This window comes from Nilaparvata lugens, chromosome 13 (genome assembly GCF_014356525.2).
Source record: "Nilaparvata lugens isolate BPH chromosome 13, ASM1435652v1, whole genome shotgun sequence".
Classification (NCBI taxonomy): domain Eukaryota; kingdom Metazoa; phylum Arthropoda; class Insecta; order Hemiptera; family Delphacidae; genus Nilaparvata; species Nilaparvata lugens.
Genome location: NC_052516.1, coordinates 26,903,862 through 26,930,630, shown reverse-complemented (window position 1 = coordinate 26,930,630; position 26,769 = coordinate 26,903,862). Strand labels below are relative to the sequence as shown.

Below are 26,769 nucleotides of genomic sequence, written 5' to 3'. Positions count from 1 at the left end.
TCTTATATTCTAAAACGCAATAATCTATTTCTCACACTAGAGGAAATTGAAATACCCTTACGTCTAGAAAAAAAATGAACATTATAAAATTCAGTCCGATCACGCCATCGAGTCCAAAGTTCAATTATTTTAGATTGGCGTATCATGAGAAATAAAAAAATTAAATTAATTCACCTCCTCTCAATAATTCTACCCATTTACAAAATCATACTTAAAAATTGAAGAATACACTATGTCATCTTCTCACACTCTGGAGATGACACTCAAAGCATTTAGTAAATCATGTAGGAAATAAATAGATAGATAGATATCCAGATATGCCTACTGTTGTTGGTGAGATATAGTAATATTTATCCATAATGAAACACGGGATGTTGTCCATAAATATCACAAATTTATTGAAAAATTTTAAAAATGTTTCAACATCAATGATGTCATCTTCAGTGTGAGAATTCAAAACACTGTTCAAACAAAATGTTCAAAAATTACAAACATTATGTTTCAACACAAATGGTGTAATCTTTAGTGTGAGAAAAATAAAGTTTTGAATTCTCACACTAAAGATTACACCATTGGTTTTGAAACATGCTAGTAATTTTTCAATGAATCTGATATTTCCAAACTAAATCCCAGTGTTTCAGGTTAGATAGTATTTATTTATAACTTGTTACTAGACTTGTCGCCTATGGCAACATGGTTACAAGAATAATTTATAACTTTAAAAAAATTATCTCCAATATCTTACTACCGTACATGATTCATTACATTCTCATGACAACAGTGAGTGAGAATGGACATTGAACAATCATTACAATTGAGATGGAATGGATAGGACATGGAAATACTTACAATTGGGCAGTCCTATCTTGAATATCCAGTTGGCTGTTGGATCGGAGCATTTGGCCCGTTACGTAGAGAAGGACTATGGCAATAAATGCATATGTAAGCTTCCTTACATTGTATAACAGCATTGTGCTCCTGAAATAATTAAAAAAGAAGGAACTCTTGATTTCAATCATATAGAAGATCTTTCAGTTTTTAATATCAAATCAAATAATTTTTTATTTTGACAGTATAGCATAATACATACAATAAATAAAATGAGACACGTTTGAATTAACAGTAATGAATGAATACTGCAATTTTTTTAAGATAATCTCGAAAATAATAGGCCTAATAGAAAGTCAAAATAAAAAACTATATAATATAATACATTTACTATATAATATAATACTATACAGACTTGTGTTATGAATTACAAACTTAATAAGTCAAACGCAACTGAAGTAAAACTTCTTTCCTTCTAAAAATTCATTGTTCTGATTTTTTCACATTCAAATATTTCAAGAAGTTTTTCGAAATGAAGTATCAGGTATAAAAGTCATTGAAAAGTTTCTGAAGGTATGAAACTGAATTTAAAATATACTGTACTTTGAAAATGTAAAGGAAAATTAAGATTATTTTCAATCAAAAAGTATTTTTTCAGAATTGAAGGTATTTAAATTGAAATTGGAGTCACTAGGATCCCTTGAAAAGTGATTTTCAATGGCATTATTGAAAAACACAGTGGAATTAAATAATTATCGTATTCAATAACTTTTTAAATTCTCTAATCAAAATAATAAAACTTAATAATTGTAATGATATTCTCTAGAAATTATTTAATAAGGATTTTTAACGCTTATCTATTATAAGAGTTAGAACTGCATTAATGTTTTAGATAGTATTAGTAGAATTTGAAGTTGACAATCATACATGTTAATTATGATTACATTGATAGAGAAAGATTTTTTTCTTGAGAAAAAAGCTTATACTGAAAAAAACTCAAATTAATGTTAGTTGATAATAAAAACAGAAAACAGTTTAGAATCACAACATGAGAACTTTAAAGGAAATAATAATGAATAGACTAATATATTTATAACTCAATATTTTATATGAAAAGAAAATTTGGGATTCTGTGGTAGTTAACCCAATTAATCTTTAATAGAGAATGAAAGTACAATAATGCCTACTCTACAGAGGAAAACTCATTTTCAAAGCTAGGTACTAGTAAAAATTATTTAAATACTTTTATCATTTATAATACTGTAACCTTAATGGATTTTGCATAATTAATTGAACATGTCCAAGATAGGCCTATTATAAAGCTGCGTTTACACCAAAGTTATTGACAAAATGTTTATTTTCCCTTCCTTATAGATTCTATTAGATTGAACATAACTTATCATGCACATGATGTGCATATGTGTTAGTCAAACTCCTTTTAATCTAATAGAATCTATAATGACGGAAAAATAAACATTTTGTTAATAACTTTGGTGTAAACACAGCTTTAGGCTTTTTTAAAAGCACAAGAATTCAATTAATAATTGTTTTGCTATAAATAACAAAAGAGGATGAAAGATTTGAATGATGAATACAAAAATTATAATTAAAAATTTTTGTAAGAAGAATTTGCAAAGCTCTAGTCGCTATAGTTATATAAAATAATAAATGGAAGTCGTGTACTAGATAGGTACTCTAATAGACTTCTAATAGACTTTGTTTGATTTAATTAATTTCTTTAATTAGCTCTTTTCGTTAGGGCTACTCTTAAATAGAAAAAAAAATAAAAATCCAAGTAAGCTACACTTTTTAAAAATAATTTAAAATTTAAAAAAGGGTAACCAATTAATAAATTTTTCTTTCTTTAATTAGGTATCCTATATTCTAGCCATGAGAAGATGTATTATGGTGGCCTGATTATCAAAATGAATACAATAATCAAGCAATATTAGCTTATATGATTAATTTCAAGTTTCAGCAAAAAGAACAGTAATGGATTACTTTATATTCAGTACTTGCTTAATCAAGCTCATTTTTTCCAAGCTATAAGCTATGAGTTCTCAATAATTGTCCTTGAATTCAACTTATTGGAACTTCTTAAATCCCATCAACAATATTAGTAAGTAATTAATCAATTTTAAGGCAACTACGGTAACGTTTTTATCTAATAAAATTTTTAGAATTTTGCGTTATTAAAAAAAAATTGAAGGAATCTTTTCTGATATTGTTAATAAGCATTCATACGAGTTTTTATTGCAGGAGACCCCCTATTGGGAAATTAATTTAGTATCTATATTTTGTGAGTAAAACAATAATAGTCTACAAGACATTTTACGTTATTAAACGTCCTTTCAGAGACGTTCTTTAATCATTCGATTATCATTTATAGTGATTCAAGCTGGATTCAATTTGATGTTGCAATTTAAAACACAAACTAACCTTCAAACAACCAAAATAAGTCACAGCCATTATTAGAAAGCTAAATCAACAGATAGTTTTTAAAATCCAAAGCAGAATTACTTGCTTGTTAGTTTATGGAAGCATTTTAAGCCTACTGTAGCAATACCATTTCATGGATTCTAATAATTTTAAAGCTCCTAGGCTTCAACTGTAATGTTTTACCTTAGAAAACACCGCATCATGTATCTTCTTGGCATTCTCATGATTTGATCTGTCATTCAAGATTTTTCATATATATGCCATGATGATACTCGGAACAATTATCTATAAAAAATTTAAATTTTCATCTTTCTAAACATCAAGTTTTTTGTTGAACTACGAGAAGGGTGTATTCGCTACATGTTTCCATAGAGAAAAAATCTTTTTCAAGTGAAAAAATAGAAACTATAACTAGTTTACATATGTTCATGCGCAGTTATAATTATTCTTGGTTATTGTTGAAATCTTTTTAAATTATACCTGTAAAACAAAAATGTAATATCCATATCAATGAAATTGAAAAGTATTTGTTTCAAAACCTGGTTTTAGTTTAGATTGAAAAAGTAAATGTCTCATTGGATTAGTTTATGATGAGATTCAGGTCTGTAGAGTTTCCAAGAACTAAGTTTTCAAATAAAATTGAATACTTTATGTAAATATACCTTTTTTGGACTGAAATTGAATAAATTATAAGATAAGCCTGATTAAAATTGATAAACTGGAAACAAAAAGCAATTTTTTGAAAATTATGTTCCAAATCACTTCACTCCTATAGTGAGGTCCACGTTATAATGACAGTACATGCTCAACTTTGGTTTTGCTATCCTTGTCTATCATTCGACAAAGCCGGTGGTACTATCCTTTTCTAGGTCAACAACGATGACAATTATGTTTTTGACAGTGTAGAAATTTAATTTATTAATGCAGAGAATCGGCATCGCTATTCTTCTTTCTAGCCGGTGGTACTATCCTTTTCTAGGTTAACAACGATGACAATTATGTTTTTGACAGTGTAGAAATTTAATTTATTAATGCAGAGAATCGGCATCGCTATTCTTATTTTTTTATCCACTGCCATTATAACGTGGACCACACTATAGAAGAGATGGCAAGTAACTATTTATTTATTCTATAAATAATAAAATATGGAATGTAAGAATTATAGGGGCATAACCCTTCTAAACATTCTGTTTGCTAGGCTCAAACCGTTAGCAGAAAGGTGTGTAGGGAAGTATCAGACAGGATTCCGCTCCGGATGCTCTACAATAGATCAAATATTCTCGCTGCGACAGATTCTAGAGAAGGCTCATGAATATAAAATAGGAACCTCCCACCTCTTCTTGGATTTCACCGCGGCCTATTAGTCCAGGCGCTGGCTTACATTGAGCATACATGAGAGAGGCAGAGAATTTGACTTCGGATTATTGTTAGGGGGTCTTTAGTGTATATGAAACTCGATGTCGTCACGTCCCAGGGTGGTCGACAGATTGGGGGGGAGGGGGGAAAGTTGTAAAAAACGTGCGCTTATAAAATCACCTGTCCTGCAGTTACTATTCATAGTACAGCTTTGAATTTTTTCTCAATATTATGTACACATAACTGGCTTTCAATGTGGTCCTCTACATTTTTGCGATAAACCGCATAGTTTTTCCGTAAAAAAATAAAATATCTCGAAAAATGTATTTTTTTATTATGGACTTTTTATTATTTCTCGAATATTTGAGTCGTTGGCCGACTTAGAGGAAAAGGTTCTCAATAAACGTTGTAGGCCGTTTCTTCCTGAATCCAATGATATATATAGTTTGGGGGTTACGATCATAGATGCGGCGGTGGGAGGGGGATAAGTAGCACTGTTACGCTGCGGCGCGGTCCTCCCCCATGATTAATTCGCGTAGTAGCCTGTCTATCGCATCGCTCCTACTAGTCTATGCATTCAAATTATGTATTTCAGGAACGCTATCTTATGTATTTTCGGTCGCTGAACACGATTTTTCAACTCTCAAGCCTCAATAATTAATAATTCTCATCATAATATACAAATTATGGTCAAAATTACAAACTTTATTATTTATAATTACATTGTAATGAAGAACCATCTTGTTAGGAATCCTATGTGTTTCTCAGTCGATAAAAAACTGACATTTCATGAAGAGACAATAATTATTCGATTTAGTTTAATGATCACTTTGGAATTGCAAAAGTCAAATAATGGAGTAAGTTAAACAAATTATATAGGCTACCCCATATAGAGCACCGTGTAACAGGAGTAAAGTATTTTCTTCATATAAATTTACGGTTGAATCACAAATAATGCTAATTACTCCCATGTGATATGACTAAATATTTGATTACAAAGAAGATACAACTCTCTATCAACTGATTTCTCTAACTAAAAGACCATAAAGAGATATAGACCCACAATGCCTATGCCTTCCCAATGATACTCTTACTTGAAATTGAAGGCCGCCATTTTAGCACGAGATATTATATATTATTTTTTTGTAATACTATAGATCACAAAGGCATTGGTGGCATTGGTATGTAATAATCTTATGGGTTGCCCCATCAATGGCGGATTTCAATTCCAAGTACACTAGCGCTGCATGTGAGTCTATGCATCTTTAAGGTCTTTGCTCTAACTTATATCTACAAATAGATACTTTTCATCTGGCTGAGTTTGACTGATTGTCGTGGGATGGTACTTGAATGAAAGTTGAATAGAAGATATCTTTGTTGAATCTGGAATATTTTTGGAGAGAATACTGTTAGAAATCTATTGAGGGGAGATCAGTATAATCAAGGTGTGAGAGCAAGCAATCAATTCAATGAAACAACTACAAGAAGGACTCATGAACGGTTCAAATATGAGAGATTGTCAACGTATATTTGAAAGAAGTCTGAAGCTATTTGTGGAGTTTTTTTAGAATCACAATGCAAAATCAATGACTTTTTGAAATTTATGACTGATTATTGTAACATAGTTTGAATTATCTTTAATTGTATTCGTGCTCTTAAGGAAGGACTCTAGTATTGCACATAGAAACTGGTCGAGAAAAGATCCCATACTTTTTTCATTCAATCACACAAACTATGCAATGGAGTCTGTGTTATATCTAGAAAATATGAAAAAATACCCATAGAAGTAGAAAATCATTTCCAATAAGGAAACATTAACTCTATACAGTCAAAACATTGACTCTCTGTCAAAAGGAAACCTTGAAGATGTAATAATGTGACAACCGTTCATGCTTTGGAGCAAACCTTCATTCGATTATCTAAAACTCATAGGTGAATGATTGGAATACCTAGTTCTTCAAAGGATTTCCTAAAATGGCTGCTACTATATAAATAAATCTTCCATCAAAGATATTCTGTTCAAGTATGTTGACATCATTATGGATATCACTGGAGGGTGTGAAGCCATCGAAGGAAGTAAAACAATAATAATGAGAGATGAGAATGATTTCCAGAAGCATAACCTTCTCACGAGAACATTACATTTTTCTTCAAGACTGATGGACAACAGAATGCATAATGTTATCAATGGTCTGAAAGCAAGTGAAGAAATGTGTGATTCTCTTTTGAACGTATAGAAAGAAATAGTTATTCGGTCTCCAACGATTTTTATCTGAACATAGTTGTGGCAAATTGTAAAAGTGTATTCTCACCTATAAAAAGAAACAGAGTTCTTTCATTCTCCAAGATGCAATCAAACAAAAATCTTAGTCTTAGTTATAGAACAAAAAGATCTGATATCTGTATTTTTACTAGGTAGCTGTTCAAAGATAATTCAGCATTGAAGTTTTAGTGCATCATGCATTTCGACAATAACCGCTATCTCTGTCAACATCTGATGGATATTTGAAAAAAAAACTATTAATCTCACTTGGCCCATGAAATTGTAAGTGAAACTAGTTGTGGATTTGACTAAATCCCTAAATATCGTTGACAAATTCGCATAATGATGACATGGCTCTCCTGAATTCAACTCCTACTTCACTTTTCAAAACTTCAATACGCTGCAAGATTATGGAAACTTTGTGATGAGAAGAGTTATGAAAATTCTCAATAAAGATGGAGTGATACAGGTGGACATAGCTTTTTATGTCTATGGTCTAAAATCAAACAAAGGTAGTGAACATATTAGAAGCAGCAGAGTAAAAAAATCACTCCAATAATATGCTCTCCAAACCATCGAGACTTGATTTCAAAATCTGTGTCAGAGATTTATTTATGTGACATGCAAGAATCTATAAAGGAATAATTCATGTTAGTTACGTGCAGGAATACATTCATTCATTCATTTGTGGATTGAATTAAAAATCATATAAATATTAAGTTTGAGAAAGAATAACAGGCAAGGCCCAAAACTATTCTATTCCCAACTTTTGATACTGAATAACTTGTTACCATTTCAAAACAGTCTGAACGGGAATACCATAATGGATGAATCAATCAATAGTTAGTGAAATACCATTATAATAATACTGTTAGAAATAATTTGAATGAATATTAAAATTTTCATTTCATTTTGATTTGACACATATATACTATTATATTGGATATAATTTCTCAAAAGTTACATTACATTACATTTATTACATTCCTTAATCACAACATCAAATTAATGATTGGGAGAGAATCAACAGGATAAACCCAAAACTGTTCCTCTCCCTAATTTTGATAAAAATAGTCCAAATGAGGTTATGAAAACACTTTTATAAAGATCACAAAAATTTACAGTCCAAATATACATTATACTAAAAATTTTGTATCTCGGTTGATCAGAAAGATGAAACAAATTATTATTACACTTAAAAATGCATTAACAAATTGAAAAATATTAAAAAACTTACGTTAAGTTACTTACTTAAGTTCACGACAAACTGAAGATTCATGAAAGATAATAACTTTCATACTAAACATAATTATTATTATGATAATAAATGAATGATGAACTCCATATCCACCTTTAATGACTAAGAAATTCCACAAACACATCTTGGAAATTATCTGACCACACTATATCAAGTAAGCGTGGCCAGTGTGTAATTAATAATTTAGCCTGCAGCGCAACACAATAAATGAATTTGAAATAAAAACAATAAAACACAAACACATATTAATATTTTCATTATTCTATCCTTATATATTCCTGAAACCCAAGTTTCGTTTATTTCAAACAGTCATTTCTTAGTTTCCTTGCAGAATGAGATGAAGTTTGTAATTTTGACCATAATTTGTATATTATGATGAGAATTATTGATTATTGAGGCTTGAGAGTTGAAAAATCGTGTTCAGCGACCGAAAATACATAAGATAGCGTTCCTGAAATACATAATTTGAATGCATAGACTAGTAGGAGCGATGCGATAGACAGGCTACTACGCGAATTAATCATGGGGGAGGACCGCGCCGCAGCGTAACAGTGCTACTTATCCCCCTCCCACCGCCGCATCTATGATCGTAACCCCCAAACTATATATATCATTGGATTCAGGAAGAAACGGCCTACAACGTTTATTGAGAACCTTTTCCTCTAAGTCGGCCAACGACTCAAATATTCGAGAAATAATAAAAAGTCCATAATAAAAAAATACATTTTTCGAGATATTTTATTTTTTTACGGAAAAACTATGCGGTTTATCGCAAAAATGTAGAGGACCACATTGAAAGCCAGTTATGTGTACATAATATTGAGAAAAAATTCAAAGCTGTACTATGAATAGTAACTGCAGGACAGGTGATTTTATAAGCGCACGTTTTTTACAACTTTCCCCCCTCCCCCCCAATCTGTCGACCACCCTGGGACGAGACGACATCGAGTTTCATATACACTAAAGACCCCCTAACAATAATCCGAAGTCAAATTCTCTGCCTCTCTCATGTATGCTCAATGTAAGCCAGCGCCTGGACTATATGACAGTATCCTGAGAGTAAGGCTATTCGAAGCCATGGAGGAATTTCAATTCCCAAGGAAGCTCATCAACCTTACAAAAGCATCCTTGTCTAAAGTTGTATGCCGGGTGAAGATACAAAACCATCTGTCGGAGCCTTTTGAGATGGAGGCAGGGCTGAGACAAGGAGATGCTCTTTCATGTTTGTTATTTAATATAGCTTTAGAAAAAGTCATTCGTGAGTCAAAAGTCAACACTGAAGGAAATATTTTTTATAAATCAACCCAAATTCTCGCGTACGCAGACGACATTGATATCATTGGAAGATCGGTGAATGATATGAAGGAAGGCTTTAAAAATATTAAAAATGCAGCATTGCAAATGGGCCTTCACATAAATGAAAACAAAACAAAGGTCATGATCACATCAACGAACCACAACATCGGGGAGAGGCTTCAGATGAATGATAACTGTTTTGAGGTTAAAGATGATTTTGTATACCTGGGCTCCCTCATCGATGGTAAAAATGGAACAACAAAGGAGGTGGAAAGGAGAATTCTCCTGTCCAGCAGATGCTTCTATGGTCTCTCCAAGTATATAAAAAACAAAGTGCTGAGCAGAGCCACAACGTTTAAAATATATCGCTCGCTAATCCTGCCAGTACTCATGTATGGCAGTGAAACATGGTCACTGTCCAAAAAAGACGAGAGCCAACTCAAAGTTTTTGAGAGGAGGGTACTGCGAAGCATCTGTGGTGGAATAAAAGTGGATGAGACATGGCGGAGGAGGAAGAATGAGGAGCTCTACCAAGTAGCCTATATCGTGAACCTGATGTGGTCAAAATGATCAAAATTGGTAGACTGCGATGGGCTGGCCACCTTATTCGGGCAGATGAGACATACCCACCAAGGAGACTCATGCTGTACAGGATGGAAGGGAGGCGAAGACCAGGAAGGCCGAGACTGCGCTGGATGGACGGTGTTGACAAGGACGCACAAGTGATTGCAGCCAGAGGTTGGAAAGCGAGGGCGGAAGACAGAGACGAATGGAGGCGAATACTGGAGGAGGCCAAGACCTGTAGCGGGTTGTAGCGCCACTGATGATGATGATGATGATAAATAATAAAATAATAACTTACTATAATAAAATAAGTAAGTAGACAGATTTATCAAGGAAATTAATAAATCACATCATTATAATTGGAATCAAATATGAATTTGTCGATTACAAAAAAATAGTGGATATGAATGAGAAAAACCTGTGTAATATTTTTATGAAGAATATAATACGTGGGAAATAAAACGATTAAATCGTTCTATGTCATTCATATTTGAATAATGTATAATATAATAGAAGAGAAAAATCTTGAAATAAATAAGAAATTGCTTATTGAGGATCCAAATCAATTCGGTACATGAAAGCTTATTGTGATGCAATAATTTTCAGTATGAAATGCAAGGAATTATTCAGACAAGGACAGTGAAGCTTAGGAAAGAAACATATATTATGAAAAACGTATGAAATGTGACAAGTACACATTACACATTTGACATTCAAACTCATATAAGCATCCCTGAGGATAGGCTACTGACACGTAATACTAAGAGCAATCCCCATCTACTGGCTTATGCTGGCGCCACACTCTTGCCGAGTCGTTTGCCGCGAGCACACAATGGTTGACGAAAGTGTGGATGCTCGGCTTGCCTTCACTCGTCTCGTCACGACAAAAATTGGAGCGAAGGCAAGTGTATAACCATCCATCCTCTCCCGCTCATCATTTGTACGCACTCGGCAAGAGTGTGGCGCCAGCATCAAACAAGCAACAATTGGACGCGCGAACGGAGCCCCATTATCCAACAACTTAATATTGCCAAGCAATGGATGAATAAATAAATAATGCATTCGACAATCTAACTGCATTCAAAAAAGAAGTTTTTATTATTAGTCCAGTCAAATGGTCGTTTTTCAGGAAACAGCCCCGAAAGAATTTTTCTCCACGGTTCTATATGTATTTTGGGGCGCTGAATTCGAATCCGAAATTTGCTGACACGCCAGAGGGCGGCTTCACCCCCAAAACCCCCCAAATTTCGAATTTTTTTCGAATTTCTCATTCAATCTCGAAAACCTTGAGTTTCTCAAGAAAAATCATTCTCGACAAAATTAAAGAGAATAGAATTTCCAATAAATTGAGTGGTCGCGCAGGACTCCACCGTTTTTGTTTCCGGAGCTACGAATTTTCAAAAAAGGGGTATTTTTCAAGGGTTTTTCAAAATTATGCAAACTCACCACTTTCACCCTATACAACTTGGATATTTCACTAGTAATGATGAAATCACATCACGTGAAAGAGCAATTATATCTGTACAGGATTACTTAGGAATTTTCAAATTGAATAGAGGTGGAGGGGGTACACCCAAAAATAGAAACCAAATCATTCAGTAAAAATACAAATTTTTCATTATAATACCTTTTCAAGGCCTTCCTAACAAAAAACCATATTTCGGCTGAAATCATCAGAAGAGGGTTATTTTCTATGAGAATCCCCCATTAGATACACTTAATTCCATTTTTCCGGGTGGGGGGGGGCACCCACGGGTGGGGGGTTGCACCCATAAGGATACGTCAAGGATCAAAACTTTAAACAATTATAACTTTTGACAGAATGGTCAGATCTCCTTTTTCTACAGCTCATTCTTCTCAGCACGTCAAGGCGGTTCAAAATCATGTATCATAACTTAAATTTGATGGAAAAATAGAAAATTCCTCTTTTAGTGTATTTTAGCCCATAATACACAGAAAAATGCCCAATTTCTATATTCAAAACTGTGTATGTCAGTAACCCGGAATGATAAAAAATAGTCCCTGGTCTTGATTTAAAAAACAGAATCTCCTCTTCCATGTGAGGGTAAATGAATTTTCTAAAAATATAATCGTGAGGTAAGATACGTTTGATTCAAAAAATCAAGAAATTTGCGATATTATTTCCTCATTTTCACAGTCTCGACCGTTCTTCGATAATGAACAGTCATGCACGATGGGTTTAAGGCAACGTAGCTTATAGAACATGTAATTCTCTTTCATTTGAGACAAATTGCAAGATTGGAATCAGGTAAACGATTCGAGGGAGCGGAAAGAGGAGACAATCCACTTTAAAAGTGGATTTTTTATTTGCTCATCAAATTCCAATTATAATACATGAACCGCCTTGACGAGCTGAGAAGAATGAGCTGTAGTATGAGGAGATCTGATCATTCTGTCAAAAGTTATAAGAGTTTAAAGTTTTGATACTTGACGTATCCTTATGACGTACCCCCCACTAGGAAATACTGAAATTAAATGTTTCTAACGAGTGATTTTCATAGAAAATAGCCTGCGTGAGATTATTTCAGCCGAAATATGTATTTTTTTGTCAGGAAGGCCTTGAAAAGGTATTATAATGAAAAATGTGTATTTTAGCTGTAGGACATGATTTTCTATTTTTGGGTATATTCCCCCTCCCACCACTACTAAATTCGAAAATTTCTAAGGAATCCTGTTCATAATGAATTGTTCTTTCACGTGATATGTGATGTTTTATCTATACTAGAAAAATATCCATGTTGTATAGGGTAGAAGTGGTAGGTTTGCATAATTTTGAAAACCCCTTGAAAAATACCCCTTTTTTGAAAATTCGTAGCTCCAGAACCAAAGATGGTAGCATCTTACGCGACCACTCAATGTATTGGAAATCTTATTCTCTATATCACTATTAAATTTTATAAAACTTTTAAGTGAAAAAACACTCACATTATTTGATGTGGCGACGTCCGTTTCGTGCTGGTATCGCACATTTTCAAGCCAAACAGGAACTCCTGTTCGAGTTCCTGTTTGGCTTGAAAATGTGCGATACCAGCACGAAACGGACGTCGCCACATCAAATAATGTGAGTGTTTTTTCACTTAAAAGTTTTATAAAATTTAATAGTGATAATTATAGTGGAAACAAGATGGATAACCAACAACATTATTCTCTATAATTTTGTCGAAAATGATTTTTCTTGAAAAACTCAAGGTTCACGAGATTAAATGTGGAAAATTGGAAAAAGTCCGAAATGTTTGGGGTTTTTGGGGGTTTTGGGGGTGAAGCCGCCCTCTGGTGTGTCAGCAAATTCCAGATTCGATTTCAGCGTCCCAAAATACAAATTGAACCGTTGAGAAAAATTCTTTCGGGGCTGTTTCCTGAAAAACGACCATTTGACTGGACTATTAGAGATTAAATTGAATAAGTACAGTATCCTTTCTTTCTAATATCCTCTACTCCCTTCAACAAGAAATAGATGTGTTAGAAATTGAAATCATTTTAAACTCATTTATGAAAATTTAAAAATATCAAAATGTGTATTGTTTTTAAAGATAAGTGACTGATATTTGAAAAAGGATACTTATTTCTTTTCATTTCCAGTCATACAATAAATATTATAGCGTTTATATAATATATTATTGATACATGTAGTATATCATAACCAATCAAGTCAAACTATAATCTTTTTATTATTCTGTAAAGTGCAATGTATGATTTATCTTATTATATTAAGCGAGCAAATTCTATATATATATGAGAGTATACATGATTATGTGTTTATATGATTATTTGAGTATATATTTATGTTCAACGGAACTCGAAAACGGCTCATCCTTGGGAAAACTCGCTGAACGACATTAAAAGGATAATTCATCCTTGGCTGAAACAGCTGTGCATAGTAAATAAGTGAATGAGCGAGTGATTCTGTTGAAAATCAAAATATCGCATCCCCGAAATTCATAAGATGACGTAAAGCCAGCTGTAAAATATAAACACGGTCATTTAGAGAATATTGTGTTCTGTTTATCAATAAATAAAAATAAGGAGCGAAGCTCGGTGAACCGATATTGAGATATTATGCAGAAGCCAAAAGGAGGTTTTCGATTTATTCAAAGATTGTGGAATTTTTTAAATGAAATTGAGCACTCCATAAAGTCATAGACAATTTCTAGGTATCCGGATATCTTCAAACATTTTGCAAGCACCAAACTACCGTACCTAACAGAATAAAATAGAATGACTTTTCTATCTGACGACGTGGCCAAGTTTCAAAAGTAATATCCGTATTTAGGTGTACTGAATTTTTTTTTTTTCTTTCTTTATTCAAAAAAAATAATTATACAATCAAATGCATTCCAAAAAATCAAATACAATATTGTTTCCTAATTTCTAATATGTGTTCCCTATAGGCTACCCTGTGTGGGGACACTTGAATATATATAATAAAATATTTATATACAAATTTAAATATTATATCATGAAGAACATAATAATTGAATATGGTATTATATTGAAATAAATCAATATGTCAATATTTATAATCATTCTTGCACACATTCATACGCACACACATTCACATATGCGCACACATTCATACGCACACACATTCACACATGCGCACAAACACACACACACACACACACACACACACACTTACACAAAACTTAAAACTATGTACGGAGTGGTTGCTGTTTTTTTTCATATTTAGTTCAATTTTATTCATAGTTAACGTTTCGTTTTTTTTTCAAAGTGCTGATGTAATTATACCATAAATGAATGCGTTTTGAAGAAAGATACAGTGATTGAAATTTGATACTGTCTTACTGTTTACACATACCGGACGGGATTTGTGAGTTCAATGATCTTTGATTGTTGCAGTGTTCATGTCGTGTAATGTGTAAATTATACTAAATTTAGACCTATATTAATTTAGTAAAAAAATCATTCGGGTTGTCTAGTTGTAAAATGAATTTCTTGATTTCTTTTCTAAATAACTGACGTGACGTTATTTTCCTTGTTGTTACTGGAAGTGAATTGAATATTTTTATAGCTATGTATTTGAAGTGTCGTCTGGAATGTTCTAATCTTGGTTTTGGGAGGTTAATGTCCTGTGAATTCCTGAGGTTTATTCTTTCTCTCATCTGTTGAATATCGAAATTATTTTCAGCTAAATCCAGTAATGCTTTGAATAGAAAAGAATGTCTCACTGATAATATTGACAGTTCTCTGAAGAGCATCATTGAACTATATTGTTTAGGTTTATTACAAATTATTTTTAATATATGTTTCTGACCAGTAATCACAGGTTTAATATGAACATTGTATGCACTCCCATAGCATATTATTCCATAATTTATTCTAGAACCAATAATTGCATGGTATAATTGTAACAATACTTCTTTTGGACATAACTGTCTGAGGTAATAGAACTTCCTTATGTATACAAATAACTCATTTTTTATCTTCTGTACATGATCTGACCAAGTGAGCCTACTATCCAATATGAGGCCCAGATATTTAACTGTACGTGCTTGTTTTATAGTTTCACAGTTACACAATAAATTATTCACCTGTTGCGCACAATCTAATTTATGGAAGTAAATACTAGTTAACTCCTGATCCGTGTTTTGAAGATTAAATTGTATTATATTAGATTTGTCTGTGTTGATAGTTAATTTATTTTCGCAAAACCACCACCTAAGGTGCTTAAGATCCATTTCTAATTTATTTTTAAGTTCTTCATTTGTTTTGGCCGAATAAAATATAACTGTATCGTCTGCAAAAGATGTAATCTTTCCCTGTAAGTCACCATCCGTCAAATCGTTAATAAAGACCAGGAATAAAGTACTTGATAACACTGATCCTTGAGGAATACCTATGGTAATGTCCCCGGGTTCACTCAACGTATCGTTAATTCTGACCCTTTGACTCCTATTAGATAGGTAGCATCTTAACCAATCATTGGCAATTCCTCTTACTCCTGATAAATCAAGTTTTTTTAGAAGCATGTTTTTATCAATTGCATCATATGCTTTAGATATATCAAGAAACAGAGCTGCACACTTATTATTAACACTAAAACTGTCATTTATTTTTGAAATGAGATTTTTAATTGCCGCTTCTGTACTTCTTCCTTCACGGAAACCATATTGGTTATCACTAAAAAAGTTATTATTTTTATAAAAGTTTTCAAGTCTAATCTTGAATATTTTTTCTAAAATCTTGGAAAAAACCGGTAAAAGTGAAATTGGGCGGAACTGATCTATGTTTTTACAATTTGGCTTTTTAGGAATAGGTATAACTACGCTGTGTTTGAACATGCTTGGGAATTTTCCTTTGGCAATACTTAGGTTAATTAGATCGGTTAATTTGTTCAAATAATTCATGTAAGTTTTTTTAATCATGCTTGTGCTTATCCCATCTACACCTGGCGAAGATTTATTTTTCAATTTTCTTATTGTACTTGCTACTTCCTCCGGATTTGTAGGGTGGAGAAAAATTGAATTTGTTGGAGAATTGTATGGAAACCTTATTTTTGATATTCTCGCAGACTCTTCCCTAGTTTGCAATGTGGTTTGTTCTAATTCATCATTCATTTTATTCACAACATTTAGAAAATAAGAATTAAACGATTAGAAATTTTATTACTATCATGTATGCTATTTCCCTGCTCATCAACAATCAGTTTTAGTGGTTCTTTATTTTTTTTCAATCCTATTAACGCGTCAATTGTTTTCCACGTCTTTCTAATGTTTCCCTGGCTTTCTCTAAACAGTTTTGAATAATAATATTGTTTTCTTTCTCTCAGTTCATTACGTAAGTTATTTTTGAATGTATTGTATATTTGTTTTAAGTCGTCATTATTAGGTTGTTTGATAACATTCTTGTATAACTCATTTCTTAAGTTTATTTGCTTGATCAGATAACTATTTATCCATGGCGACCTATATTTCTGTGTCAAGTTATTTTCTAAAAGAAGATTTTCTTGTGAATCTTTGATAGCGTTTTTTAAAATGTCAATGAAATTTTCCCATCCCTCATCAACTGATACTGCTGGTATTTCTCTATCCCAATCAATCGATGATAAAATATTATTCAACTTCCGGTAATTGATTAGGCATATTTTTTTATACTAGTAGTTATGTGAACAGTAGACCTCGCGCAGTTATAAAGCACAGCCTCCTCTTATACTGTCCATCAGAGTGAATTATGTCATGTCCTGACGTGTCGGTGTCGGTGTAAAGTTACATATAACTTGACAATTAAAAAGGAAAACAGAAGAAAATAATATCGCACTTCATTAAATATTTACAACGATTCATTATAACTAATAAGATGAGAAGAGAACGATATTTGAGTTAGGTTCAGGAAAGTTAGTGAAGGGGTATGAAAAATATGTATAAACAAAGAAAAAAGAAACGATTGCAAAGATAAAGAGTTAGTAGAGTTCAAAAATAATAATTTAATCATCAATTGAGCAGCATAATTTTTTGAATGTATTGTAGCGGTCATAGAATGGAGGGGGGTCAAGGAATGGGTTTAGTCTATTGTTCTATTTAGGTAGGAAATATCGAGGCACCGAGCTTTGCTCGTTATTTATTTATCGATAAACAGAACTCAATTCTTCAAAATGATTGAGGAAGGACTAACAGGCACAGCTCAAAACTGTTTCTTCCCCGAATTTTGATTTATACACTATAAATATTCCAAAAAGTAGGTTATGTTCCATGCACTTGAATTCATGTGAAATTTTCAGTCCAAATATTTGAAAACATGAAAGTTCTAATTTAGATTGTTTACATACCAAATTGAATATTCTTTTCTTCTTCTTTTCTTGATTCTTGTTGTCGTTGTCGAAGACTGGGGATTCCAGATAGACAGTGTCATAAACAAGGTTGGTTGGTAGCCATTTTGGCTAGTCGTTGGAGTAGAACTGATTCAAAAAAGGGGCTCGTCCTCAAGCTCAGCAAATGAGTAGAGTGGCCTGTCGTTCAGCTTCAGCTTCACTGTGCTAATCAGTTTATCTCTTGGTAGATTTCTCACTTCGCTGGGCAGCCTGTTGAACATTCGAATGGCTGCTGCTGGGTAGCTGTTGTAGGTGCTGCTCAATCGTGTGTGGGATGCCTCAAGGTCAGCAGCTCGGCGTGTATTGTGGCTGTGGATTTCGCCTCTTCTCGTCCAGTCTTCCTGGTTGACCATCAGGTGTGATAGTGAGCAGAACACGTACTGACTGTAGATGGTGAGGATCCCCATACCCTTGAAGAGAGGTTTACAGTGGTCCCTACTTCCCGAGAATGTGATTGTTCGGACTGCTCTTTTTTGGAGGAGCAGCACATCCTTTGCTGCTGGTACATGTCCCCACAGGATCAGTCCATACATGATGTGACTGTGAAAGAGTGAGTGGTATGCCATCACCAAACTATCCCTGCCTACCACATGTCTGAGCTTTTTTAGCAGGTATATTACCCTGGAAAGCTTTCGACACACTTCTGACACATGGTGACTCCATCTCAGCCTTCCATCCAGCCAGAAGCCAAGCAACTTGACCGGTTCTGCCTCCTGCCGTCGCAGTGAGCAAATGAGGGTATTTGTTTTGTCCTCATTCAGCTTTAGTTTGTTTGCTGAGAACCACTTTTTTGCGCTGCATAACAGTTCTGCAGATCTTGAAATAGCCTCATCACTTGTGTGACCTCTCGCTGCTATTGTAGTGTCATCTGCAAAAATCACTGCTTCCTCGTTTGCTGTGAAATCATTCATGAGGAGAATAAACAGCAAGGGTCCCAACACTGAACCCTGTGGTACACCATGCTCTACTCTCCTGATTCTTGAAGTCGCTCCCTTTATTGAAGTAGCTTGCATTCTATTTTGCAAGTAGTTTACAATTGTTTTCAGCACGGTCCCTTTCATGCCATACATTTCAAGCTTTTTGATGAGTAAGTCATGCGGCACACAATCAAAAGCCTTACTCAGGTCGCACATTGTGAGGGCCAGGGCTTCTCCACCCTCAAAGGCACTTTGTATCTTGCTGGTCAGGGTGAGCAATGCACTTGTAGTTGAGCGCCCATTTCTGAAGCCATGTTGGGATTTTGCCAGGATTTCGTTCCCCTCCAGAAATTCTGTGATTTGCACCTTCATTTCTGTCTCAATGACCTTGGACAAAATTGGGACTATTGATATTGGTCGAAAATTAGATGGGATGCTGGTGTCACCTTTCTTGTGAATCGGTATTGTTCTTGAAATCTTCAGTAGATCCGGGAACTTACCCACACTGAGACAATCATTTATTGTCCTTGCCATTGGTCTTGCTATTAAGTGTGCTGTGGATTTCAAGACAAATGTTGACAGGCCATAAATGTCCTGTGTTTTGGAGTTCTTCAATCCTCTGATGATGTTCTGAATCCTCCTTGGGTTAACCTCCTTCCACACATACATACTTACACCTCCTCTGGTGTTGTTGCCAACAACTGGATCGTGGTCGCCTGTTTCGTCCAGGTCCTTCAACACATTTCCAGCAGCCTCAACAAAATAATTGTTGAAATCGTCTGGGCTGAGTGGAGAGTCTACCTGGGGCTTCTTTGGACCATGTTCATTGATCACATCCCAGGCCGCTTTGCACTTGTTGTCTGCATTCATGATGATGTTGGCTGTGTGCTCTCTCTTTGCCTGTCTGACATTCCTTCGGTACTCATTGTTTACTCTCAGGTAGAGCCTGTAGCTGTTTTGTCTCTTTTCTTGTGTTTCAGCTGTCTTATATTGATGGTTTAGCAGCATCACTAGGTTCTTCTGCCTACAGAGATTCTCTGTGAACCATGTTCTCTCGTTTGAAGTGTGGAACAGTGGACCTCTATTGAGTCTTCTGGATTTCCTCCTCACTTTCGGGTATACAGAGTTGAAGGCGCTTATGTACCCAGTTATCAATATATCAAATGTCAGTTCTGGATGTGTGGTGCTGAATATTTGATTCCAGTTTATGTTGCTCAATTTCTGACAGAGCTCTGGAATTTGCTCTTCTCTGACTACTCTGGTGTAGGAGCTGTAATTTGATTTCCATGCAGCCTCTGATGCAATTTCACCTTTTCCAGCCTCCTGTTGGATCTGGAAGACAACTGCGCAGTGGTCTGAAATCATGGGGTCAACTACTTCAACTGTATAATCCCAGGAATCCATATTTGTTAGAAATGTGTCCAGGCAAGCAGTTCCTTACAAAACAAAATAACACTCACTAATCACTTAGAAATGTAAAATGATGATTAACTTTGTATATTATTATATATACCATCTCATGTCAACAAATCAGATTACTGTATTTTGATAGAGTCAATTAAAATTTCTAGATTTCTCGCGAGATACGATAAGCTAATTGATTACTGTACACAGCTGATCTCCCACACAGGCACACGTATCTTCTGTTATCGACAGACGACGAAATCATCATCTGTTTTTATAAGGATGAATCATCCTTTTCATGTCCTTCAGCGAGTTTTCCCAGGGCAATCAAATTTTAAAACCTAGTGCAATCAAATTTTGATATCATAAACCTACTATATTTTTTATACATCAAAAATCATTAGAGCAGTTTTCGTGTTCCGTTTTCGAGACCGTTTCCGTTTTCCGTTTTCAAGACCAAATTTTGATATCATAAACCTACTATATTTTATACTTAAAAAATCATTAGTGCAGTTTTCGAGAACCGTTGAACATAAATAATCAATATCGGGGACCGAGCTTCGCTCTGGAGTACAAAAGCATAAAAAGATTATTACGAAAGAAGAAATTGTAATAACATTCATACAGAAATGCTCTATTTAATCACAGTAAATTGAGATTAATTCCTAGAGGAATGCAAAAATATATATTAATTAATAATAAAAATGTTATAAAAGATTAAATAAAGCACACCTCACCATAGAAACATGAAGTTTTGGTCTATTCAAATCAAATAACAATATTTTTAAGGTACCTACAAGACAATAAATTGTCCAATTGAAAATACTTGTGTCGGTTGCACAAAAGCCTGTTAAATTTTAATCGTGATTAACTTCCACTAGAACCAATCAGAGAAGATTTCTTTTCGAAAAAGCCTTCTCTGATTGGTTTTTGTGGCATTTAATCATAATTATGCAACCGGCACTAAGAATTTAGAAAAATATTTTTCTGTGATCATAAGCCTAATTCATTCGATTAGTTGAGAAATCTTCAAAACTACTGTTTATCCCTTTTACTTAGCATAAGAAATTGGAATAGCCTGAGTAAATGCATTCAAATTCAAAATGGAGGGTCAATCTATCTACCAAAGAGAATATAATACTCTATATTATTTTGTATCTTTCTGTGGTTTCACTTACTGAAGTCTGGAGCGTTTTGGTAGTTTATCCACATACCAGTGATCACTTATGAAGAAAATAGGTTTGGTTTTCATTTGATTAGAAACACCTTAAACTACACTCAAAAAATAGCCGTGTGTCAATTAAAGGTCTACTCACTGCGTTGTTCATTAAATGATCGAAAAGTGAATTCTGAAATAACGTCGTAGTTAGTATTATTTGATCAAGAAATCCGATCATCGAATAATCAGCTTTTACTGTGTATTCAGCAAATATATTCCATTGTTTATTCAACAATCAATCAAATTGTGATAATATTGATCATATGATCTATAATCATATGCTCACTAGTTACTAAGCAACTCAATTGCATGTTTCATTAATTTTATTTTACTGTTTCATCAATGTTTGATAAAGCCTTGTTAATCTCAAAAAGGGTTCTCTTTTGTTCTAATTTAGTTCACAAATATAAACACTTTAAATTACACTATTATTCAAATGTTAATATACTGCGTTGATCTATTTGAGTTCAGTTATAAAAGGAAATATGGATTTTGGGAAAACATTGAAGTTGAAAAAAATTAAATTTATTACCATCCAGATTGTTGTCATATCGATACTGCAACTCACAGAATTTCGGGGTTTTGTTAAAAATTATTGTAATAAATTGACTAAGTATTCATTGAGAAACATTGCTCACATTTCAATATTACCATAATGTATAAAACACCAATATTAAGATGGATTCACACATAACAGTAAAAGAGAAAATATAATAATTCTCACAAGTTCTAATTGGATCATTCCCCTCAGTTCGACCGAGTGAGTATGATAAATAATCCATTATAATGAATACCATTAGAGCATAATGGGAATTATATTGTCACTATTGTGTGCGAATCCAGGTTAAGAATTTCTATTTGTACAATATTCAAGATAATTCACTTGGTTTGTGGTTTGATATTGATATGAAAGCTGACTAATATTCTTAGTTTTATCCTGTTGGATAAAATGAGGCAATAAACTCCTTCCTGGTTCATTCACAACATTGTATTTCCACAGCCTGTATCATCTACATATTTTACGCGTAGCGGGCCTTCGTTTCGTTTTTTGCAAAAAAACGTTGTATAAAACACAAAACAGGAGATGAATTGAAATTCAGCTCGTTAGGAATATTGGTAGGTAATATAAAAATAGCACCTATTGAATCTTCTATGGGAGGGTTCAAATAGTGTACCGTAAATTAAAAGAAATATTTATACAAAACATAGCTGTAAAACTTGAGCTTTTCATAATAATTTTATGAAAATAACAACAAAATATAATGTAGGTACTCACAATATTTTCAGTGAACTGGATTTGCTCTGTGACACAACGAAAGAGATACTGTATGAATTTTCCACAGAATTTCCTTTCATAAAAATGTGTAGCCTACATTCATCATGGATTTGGCAGTGTCACAAAGACTTTAGTGTCATTAGCAATTATGAATATTTTGGTTATACCAAATAAAATGGTTAAAACTCAACACTATAACTTTTAGAAAAATTAGGTTTCATATTTTTGACAGTAACACCATCATGAGTGTTTGAAAACAAAATTTGATCGTGAAGTTATACATTTTTTAATCGAACTGTTTGATTCTTATTTGGAATAACATTTCAAAAAATTATTTTAGAATACGGCAGTAGTACTTTGCACTAAAAACCCGTGTTTAAAACTGTTCAAGAATCATACTGTGATCAAGTGTGGAAATGTGAGCTTTAAAGCAGATAATAAAGCACTCCAATAATAACTCAGTAAAACAGCATTCAACACTGGATATTAAATAACCAGATAAGAATAACATGTGGATTCAACAAGTTGTGATAAAGAGTGTTTCTAATACTTTCGTAATCTTTATCATCCTTTACGGTTCACTAGTTAATGCCAATATAATCTAAACTACATTCCTCTGGTATTTAGAACTTTATTTTATAGCTTTTTAATGTGGTGGAAAAATATGGTTGTTCATAGAAGACTTGAGTTTGGTTTTATCAAACAATCTCATACAAGACTATATTGCAGAGCTATCGCATTTCACAAAACTTGCGATGTTGAAGCAGTCACCCTTCCGACCGAGGTACCAATTTGTTTCAAATGTTATGCTATCTGATCGATAGCCTTTTAAGGCAGAATAGGAGTGATAATCCATGGTCTAGTGCTTGCGAAGTAGCCTAGAGGTCCCGGGTTCAAACCCGGATATCAATAGAAGTTATTTGTTTCTAGTTAAGTGACTTGTCTCTTGTGAGCATGCCCTGCATGGTCACTTTATGGACAGAAAGTTTATTATTATTAGCTAGGTCACTTCCATGTTATCGGATGGGCACGATAAACTGTCAATCCCGGCTGAATTATGACTGTCATAGAGCCCATTGACAGCTCAGATTCGAGCAAGGTGGTACCTTCCCGCAAGAGACTCCCCACCAACAAAAGCCATAGAATTTACTTTATGGGCAGATTTTTTAGGGCCTCTTTATCGACTCAGTCAATTTTTTTGGAAGGAATATTTGAAATTTGAGGAAGCCAATGCTCTGCTACTTTAAATACGTCGTATAATTATTTTTTCTGAAAGATGCAATGTAAACTGTGGACCTGATGTGTTGGTTGTTGTGGACCAAAAAGAATGTATGATTTTACTGTTCATCTATTAATTTACTTATCTATTTGTTAATACAATATGAGAAATCATATGAATATGATCGGGATAGAACAACAGGCATAGCCCAAAACTATTCTGTTCCCAAAATTTGATATAATATAATATTATAACATGTACATGAAAAAAGGTTATGTTTTGGGCCTATACATTGATCTTCTGGGACATCAATTCAATATGGCCGTCTTCTACTGTCCACTATTTGTAAGTTTGGGCTCTCCTAAAAAATTGAATGGTACCGTAACTTGAAAATCACCACATTGCCATCTATTTTTGCAGACCATTGTGGTAACATAATTGCAGACCCGGTACTGTAATACAATAAAAAACTAATATCCCAAACATATTTTGCGAATAAAGAAGCGGCCATACCAGTCATGCAGGGTTCCGATTCTACTCATGACCCATTTCTAGGGGTAGAGACAGATCACATGACGGACATGTGTGGCATGCACCATTCTAGACCGTTGTCGCACGTGATCGGATCGAAACGCTGCATGACAGGTGTGACCCGGCTTGAAAGGTTTAAATTTGTGTATATTATGAACATGCATGAATTATTCAAGCAGCATCAATAAAAAAATAAAAATAAATGATAACACATTGATGGAATAACAGCAACATTTCTGTAACTAGATTTATTTAAAACAACAGCAAACAAACGTAAACATTCAATGATAGACACAATCACATAAAATTCAAAAATAGATTAGCACTACTGACTTAATAGCATTGACATGACAATAAAAATGCAATCAAGACACACACACACACACACATATATATATATATATATATATATATATATATATATATATATATATATATATATATTATTCGTCTTGCACAAGCAGCATTCCAGCATTCCACATTTAAATTTGACATGCATATATAAATATATTGGATGCAACACAAAATGATACCAATTAATCTATAAAGTACAGTACAAACTACTACATAACTTAAATGTAAAGTAAGATAATACAAAAAAACTTGGTAAATCAGAAAATATAAAAAATTGTGTACATGTAAGTGTAGAAAAATTATAAGAAAATAGTCAGAATACAAGAAGACCTATTCAATTACAGTACTAAATTGTCACAATTCAGAACGATTGATAAAAAAGTAAAAAATTATGTTTTTGGACTCAGGGGACCTTGAAACGTATAAAAAACATGAAATTAGGGTACCTTATATTTTTTGGAAAGTAATACTTTTCTTACCTATGGTAATAGGGCAAGGAAAGTAAAAATTGGAGATTGGCTAATATAGGGTAATTTAAGTTATCTTTTTTACGTTCTGACTGTTCATTTAAGGACTTGGTTTTATTTATCTTGACGTGTTCCCTTATGGACATGCCCTAGTGCCAAGCCTGTGCTATGGCCTATGAACAAAACCATTATTATTATTATCAATGTATATATGCATAAACATCAATCTTAACAAATTTATCATGCTATTGAAATTTTTTAAAATCCTATATAATTATAATCAAGACTTGCTTTTATTCTACAAATTTACTCGATAAAGGCTAATTCATTTTATGCATAAAATAGGAAAGAATGGAATAGCCTAAATTTTTTGGAATTTATTGCATAAAATATCAATTATGGGGTATAGATTTAATACAGTAAGTATAGTAAATAAACAAGGACCAAGTCAGGTCCACTTTCTGACACAGTCAATCCAGTTATCTGGTCATGACTAAGGAGAGAAGTATAAAGTAAGTAGTATATTATCACGTTCATAATTTGATTATAGAAACCACAAGAACATGTCGTACCACTATACACAAATCTACCGGAAGATATAAATGCCTTTATTTTCTTGAAAGTATAAAATGTGTTGACATCAAAGAATTTATTGAATTGTGATTTAGCAAATTGACTTATAAAGGCTGATAGCTTGAAACGTAGATATCAGAATGGATGAGGAAAATTTATGTGAATATTACTTTCATCTCGTGACTAGTTGCAGTTTTGTTGTGAGGTTTTTAATATTCCCTTATTAATCTGCGAAAATAACTTGGTTTTTTATCAACTTTTATACAAACATCAATAAACACGAAATGAATAGAAAAGAATTGAAATGTGACAAGATGATAAATCAACATTTCATTGAGAATGATCAGTTACCAAACAGGAAAATAGGCCTAACCAATAAATTTCCTATTCAAATTGATTCCACAGGTATTGCTTGTAAAAGTAGAAAAGAATACAGAATTATTAAAACCATGCTAACAAACACTTTCAATCAACATTATTGTTACCTCATTTTAGAAAATCCTTTTTTAATTTACACTTTTTGATAAAAGTTCTAGTTGAATTCTAAGTCTGTATAAGAATTTTTGCTGCACTAGGTTGAAATCCATTCGTAGAATTTTCCTTCATTTGAATTGCAAATCATGCTTCAAAAGGTCAAAAGGAAAGTCTCCAATGCTAAAAACACATGAAGCAGTTACTTAGCATTTTTTTAAATACAGTAATCATCACGTTTTAGCAATGCAAACAATGAATTGTTATAAACAAAAAGACCTTCAGACTTAATAAAGATGGATGCAAATAACTAATAAACTAACACCTTTAATTTAAAATCTGTAAATTTATTATAATTTATAATCTCACAACTAAATAAGCACTATAGCCTAAAATTTGAATTTCGTTAATAAAATGCGAAAAGAAGGTAACTCCCTTCCACTTCAAATTCTAGCCAATCTAGATTTATTTTGTTTTGTTTTCGATCT

At 33.2% G+C, this 26,769-nt stretch overlaps 1 protein-coding gene across 6 annotated transcripts in view; it reads right to left on the bottom strand.

Annotated features, from left to right (window-relative positions):
• Positions 1–26,742, bottom strand: part of LOC111050348 — a 53,341-nt gene extending 26,599 nt beyond the window's left edge. Inside the window, exons 1-3 of one of the 6 annotated variants that reach the window (XM_039440197.1) lie at positions 26,296–26,737; positions 3,451–3,552; positions 850–978 (exon numbers count right to left, since the gene is read on the bottom strand). In XM_039440197.1, coding sequence (XP_039296131.1) covers positions 850–978; positions 3,451–3,506 — 185 coding nt within the window. In that variant the 5' untranslated portion in view covers positions 3,507–3,552; positions 26,296–26,737. Of the gene's footprint in view, positions 1–849; positions 979–3,450; positions 3,553–21,349; positions 21,568–22,666; positions 23,083–26,295 lie in introns of those variants that run through there. The other 5 variants (XM_039440199.1, XM_039440198.1, XM_039440200.1 and 2 more) reach the window with 5 other exon arrangements.
• Between the last annotated feature and the right edge of the window lie 27 nt (positions 26,743–26,769).